The sequence below is a fragment of the Spinacia oleracea genome, chromosome 2 (genome assembly GCF_020520425.1).
Source record: "Spinacia oleracea cultivar Varoflay chromosome 2, BTI_SOV_V1, whole genome shotgun sequence".
NCBI lineage: Eukaryota > Viridiplantae > Streptophyta > Magnoliopsida > Caryophyllales > Amaranthaceae > Spinacia > Spinacia oleracea.
Window position 1 is genome coordinate 84,207,726 of NC_079488.1, and position 5,662 is coordinate 84,213,387.

The following is a 5,662-nucleotide window of genomic DNA, read 5'->3' on the forward strand; positions in this document are numbered from 1 at the left end:
GCCGTAGTGGCTTATTTATCCTCTCGTGGTAGGCGCTATAATTTTCAGGCGTTCCGTAAGAACGCTGCAATGGGTAGCGCTGCTTTTTTCTGGCGCTTTTACCCTGGCTGCGGAATTTTGCAATTCCAATTTCTCGATTCGTAGCTTTATTTGTTTATTTGGAAGTTTTGAAGCATTTTTTGGATTTTGACAACATTTTTTTACCTTAAACTAGGTTTCTGGTTGGTTAGTTTCACATAGCATGTAAAATTTCTACACGAAACTAACAACGAGCATAATTCAGATATAATGGGCATTTAGTTTTATGCTAGTCTTTAAGGTATGATAGGCTGGGTGTCAAAAGTGTACCAAACCTATCGCCAATTCCCCAACAGGCCCTTGTCGGAGTAGCTAGGTTCATGACAAATTTTATCAAGGTCTATCCAGTACGTGCTGGAATGGCATATACCGTGAATGGACCTTGGAGATAAACGGTTTGATTAGGGTGGATGTGCTACATTGCGAACGTGCCGAGTGGACAACATCCGAAGAGCGTGAACCCCCCGGACTCTAATAGGTGTCCTTATTCCAAACATCCGAGATGAAACATGCCAAGGAAGCCAAGATTAGGTATGCGGTTTTGTCGCGATCATTCGTCACATTGAATACTTCAGGTCGTCCCAACATAATAAGGAAATAATTGAGGTGTAGCGTTCGATTTATGCTTTACGAATTCCTCACCGACGCATTACTTGCACAAATTACTTCAATATTTTCCACAACAAAGTCGCCACTTTAAACTTCTTAATTACTGACTTAAATGCAAGGAATAAGCAGGATACGCGCTGCAATATAATAGCGCTCTTTAGAGCAGCGCTTGAAATTTATAGCGCTTGAAGGGCCAGCGTTTTTAATAACTGGCTCTGGCCGTAGTGGCTTATTTATCCCCTCGGGGTAGGCGCTACAATTTTCAGGCGTTCCGTAAGAACGCATGCATTGGGTAGCGTTGCTTTTTTCTGGCGCTTTTACCCTGGCGGCGGAATTTTGCAATTCCGATTTCTCGATTCGTAGCTTTATTTTGGACGTTTTGAAGCATTTTTTGGATTTTGACAACGTTTTTTTTTACCTTAAACTAGGTTTCTAGTTGGTTAGTTTCACATAGCATGTAAAATTTGTACACAAAACTAACAACGAGCATGAATTCAGATATAATGCGCATTTAGTTTTATGCTAGTATTTAAGGTATGACAGGCTGGGTGTAAAAAGTGTACCAAACCTATCGCCAATTCCCCAACAGGCCCTTGCTGGAGTAGCCAGGTTCATGACAAATTTTATCAAGGCCTCTCCAGTACGTGCTGGAATGGCATATACCGTGAATGGACCTAGGAGATAAACGGTTTGATTAGGGTGGATGTGCTACATTGGGAATGTGTCGAGTGGACAACATCCGAAGAGCGTGAACCCCCCCGACTGATAGGTGTCCTTATTCCAAACTTCCGAGATGAAACATGCCAAGGAAGCCAAGATTAGGTATGCGGTGTTGTCGAAAAAGTCGCCACTTTGAGGGGGTCGAAAAAACATGCCACAACAAAGTCGCCACTTTGAGGGGGTCGAAAAAACAGGACGGGCATTAAGAAAATGGCCCGAACGACTTTCCCCTTTGGATGTGGAAATCATATTAAGTAAATAGGAACTAAATGTGGGCGTTAGCCTCGTTTTACTAGTCTTTAGGAGTCTTCATTCAGTTTTACAACTACATTGAAGAAAACAGATAAATCCCGGTTATCGTGATATGGCAGGAGTGCAAACATTTTTGACTCACAACGACCATAAGTTCCCTTGTGATCCTTGTTGTGGAGAAAACTCAATGTACATCCAGCGGAGTAGCGATTGAGAGTTCGGGGGACGTTTACTAAACGGGGGGTGCCCAATATTAGCCCACGCGGCGGTCCTTACTAGTTCAACATGACGACGAAAGTGATATGTGTTATTCTACATTGCTAATCTGGGTTGGTTTTAATGCAAAGATAATTAACTAAACAATGTCAAAAGAGTGATTTAGGTTGATTAAAGGTGCTTAACAATAATCAAATTTGTCCAAGAATTATCTTATTAGGCGTGAGTAATATAGCAGATTAAGTGGACAGATTTATAAAGGTGGTGAAAGAAATAAAGAAAGTAGATTTCAGATTACAGTATAGCGTAGGTTATACTGCGGTTCTCAGGAACACCTACCACTTTCCTCAACATGACCTCCTTTTAGCTTTAAAACAACCTTTATATTGACTTTCAAATCCTTATCCTTTCTTCAATTCCAACAGAGTTTCCTCTTAGATTCCTTGGTTTTGGCTTATGAATTGGCTAGAACTTTGGTAGTAATTGGGATGGTTTGAATACTTGTACGGACATAGTTCTACTTAACAGGAATTAATACGACAAAACTTCTACGAATACGGGGCGGGACTTCAACAAAGATTTAGAATACCAGAGAGGGAAGAGAGAATTCAGAATATCAGAAGAGTGAGACTGAATTAATGGTTGGAATTGGGGTGCAAAAGGGTTGTATTTATAGTGTAGGTAGTCGAAATAAGATAGGCATTTGAAAAATTCGAGTTTCGGTAAAAATCAAGTGGACGCGCCAGAATAAAGTGGCACATGCTACTGTAACGCTAGAAATTTCTAGCGCAAACCAGATAGAATTTTCAAGAATTTTAAATTTCAATGAGAACCAAATAGAAGCGCCAGAAAAAAGTGGCGCTGGCCATTACACGCGCTAGAATTTTCTAGCGCAGGTTCTGCAAGCGCTAGAAACTTCTAGCGCAAGTAGATCTATGGATTTCCAGAAAATTCCATCTTTAATAGCTCATAACTTCTTCATACAAACTCGGATTCTTGAAAATAATTTTCTTTTGGAAAGCAACAGAATCCAGCTTTCCAATGCCGATGGGCTCGCATCAAAGGACTTCGTAAATCTTGAGTTATGGCCCAAAGAGTGGAGGTCGGTCCGTTTTGGCAAAGCCCAAGTAAAAGCCTTATAACTTATTCGTTTTAAATTTGATTATGGCTTATGATAAGTCTATGGAAAGATTATTCCAAGGCCTATACAATTATGTTATTTGTATGATCCAAATGATAATTTATAAGACAAATTATGACTTCAGAAGGACGTATCATTTGCTAAACGGGCTAACAAGCGCATTCTAGGCACTCGTAAGCTTGTTTAAGTAACTTGGGTTAGCTTTTATATGTATTTTCCCCAATAAGTATGAATTTGGGAAGTGTTATTATTCGAGCTATGTTATTCTAGAGCCTATAGGCAAGTACTAAAACATTGTGGCGCGTACATGTGTGCTGTAACGTGAATAATTATATTCTATCTTTCTATCGATGCCACCACATATCAAGTCATATCGGGATGCAAATGCGACTAAGTACGTGTCTGGTCTATTTTAAGAAGCTTTTTATTAAAGGAAGTTACTATATTTAACAGGTTTTCCTGCGAATGATCTCTTCAGTCAGTCTAGGGTCGTTCTTCGGCTAATTAGAGTACATTGTTGACAAGTGGGTTATAGTTTCATCATTGAACACACCACTTCGGGCCTAGGGACAAAGGTAGGCGTCCACACCCACTCTCGTTGCCACCCACGGTAGCATCCTGCAAGGTATGAGTATGAGAGGCGGTGGCGCAGCTTGGACCACCTACGCCACTGCTTGCACACCACCTGCACAACAGCCCGGCCCTCCCAGTCCAGCTTGGGGAAGATCTCATTCATCATACACCACAAGAAAGCGCGTTATTACCAACCGTTTTTACCGACCGCCAAAAAAACAGTCAGTAAAAATAAAGTTGAAAATGGCATGGGTCCGCATATAATGTGTGAAGAAGAATTGTGGCAATGTGTGAAGGACTTGCCTAAAGCAACTGATGGTCCTGAAGCTCTTAAGAAGTTGAAGAGTGCCAAAAAGGGTTTGGTTCAAACAAAGTATTCTATGGGAACTCCCATATTGGAAGGATTTGCTTCTTCGTCACAACTTGGATGTCATGCACATTGAAAAGAACTTTTTTGACCAACTCATAAACACTGTGATGGATGTGAAAGGCAGCACCTCGGACACCACTAGTGCAAGGAAAGATATGGCTAAGTATTGTAAACGTCGGCAGTTAGAGCTTGGAAATGGAAATCAAACCATGCCCAAAGCACCCTTTGCACTTGACAAGGCTCAAAAGAAGGTGTTATGTGAATGGGTTCGAGACTTGAAATTCCCGGATGCTTATGCTTCAAACTTGAGCAGGTGTGTTAATCTTCAATCATGCAAGCTGTATGGAATGAAGAGCCACGATTGTCATGTCTTCATGGAGAGGTTACTTCCGGTTTCTTTGAAGGAGTTGCTTCCCTTGCATGTTTGGAAGGCAATTACAGAGATTAGTCAATTCTTCCGAGACTTATGCGCCCCCACTATCAAAGCGAGTGACATAGATCGCTTGGATAAGAATATAGCTGAGATCTTGTGCAAGCTAGAGAAGATTTTTCCACCTGCATTTTTCAACTCAATGGAACACTTGCCAGTTCATCTTCCACATGAGGCAAAGGTTGGTGGTCCCGTCCAGTACAGGTGGATGTACCCATTTGAAAGGTAATGAAAGTAATACAAATAAGCGTACATAAATTATTACTTTAAATATCTTATATGTATACTAGTAACTATTAATCACACTTACATAATTTATAGGTTTCTTAACCATTTGAAGCGTAAGGTTGGAAATAAGGCATGTGTAGAAGGCTCCATATGCAATGCTTACCTAATGGAGGAGATTTCGAACTTTTGTTCCCACTATTTTCAACCTGAGGTTGACACCAAAGCAAGAGATCTAGGAAGAAACGTCCATTCGGTTGTGCTGAACCAACATGACGTTAATATCCCCGAGATGTTCAGGGTTGATTGTGGTCGTGCACCTACTAAGGGCCGTTTGCGCTTCTTGCAAGACATGGAGTATGATCGAGCACATCTTTATGTGCTTGCAAACAGTGGTATCTTAGGTGAATATGAAAGGTAATAAACTATAATTTAATTATTGTAAACTCTTCTAACGACGTATTTAACCTTTATTTCCTTAATTACCATAGGAAATTTGAGGAGCACATTCTCCAAACTCAACCTCACATAGTAATGGAGGATATTTGGAGTAAATGCGAAGCCCGGTTCCCTGGATGGTTTAAGTCACATGTGAGATTAATTGTATTTTTCTTTTATTCATATACAATATTAATTACTTACACTAGTCATTGAAAGAAAAAAAAAATTACTGACTAATTCTACGAATTAGGTTCTCCGGTCTTTGAGTCCTAATGATGTGACACGGGCGCTTGCGATGGGCCCCTCTAGACAAGTAAGGACATGGAGTCGGTTCTATATGAATGGATATAATTTTCAAACTCATGACTACGACAAACACAAGTCAACTATGAATTATGGAGTGTGTGTACAAAGTCCTGATGAAGTTGACTACTTTGGCATTTTGGAGGAGGTGATTGAAGTTTCTTATTGTGGTAAGCTTCAAGAGTACAAGACAATCTTGTTTAAGTGTAGCTGGATGGATTCCGTGAAGGGTATGAACATTCATGAACAATACAAACTTGTTGAGATCAATCATTCTAAGAGATACCCAAAGTATGACCCGTTT

General features: G+C 40.4%; 1 protein-coding gene across 1 annotated transcript; it reads left to right on the forward strand.

The window, feature by feature from the left end:
- Positions 1 to 4,066: 4,066 nt before the first annotated feature.
- On the forward strand, positions 4,067 to 5,035 carry LOC130467593 (uncharacterized). The gene is made up of 2 exons (XM_056836146.1): positions 4,067 to 4,614; positions 4,711 to 5,035. The coding sequence occupies exons 1-2, from the start codon at positions 4,067 to 4,069 to the stop codon at positions 5,033 to 5,035; spliced, it is 873 nt and encodes a 290-aa protein (XP_056692124.1).
- Positions 5,036 to 5,662: the final 627 nt, after the last annotated feature.

What these genes read in the sequence shown, in the direction of transcription:
- LOC130467593 (XM_056836146.1), top strand. Translation starts at nt 4,067, where the DNA reads ATGGATGTGAAAGGCAGCACCTCGGACACCACTAGTGCAAGGAAAGAT. An exon ending in TGGATGTACCCATTTGAAAG is followed by an intron (nt 4,615 to 4,710) that starts GTAATGAAAGTA and finishes CATAATTTATAG; the next exon opens with GTTTCTTAACCATTTGAAGC.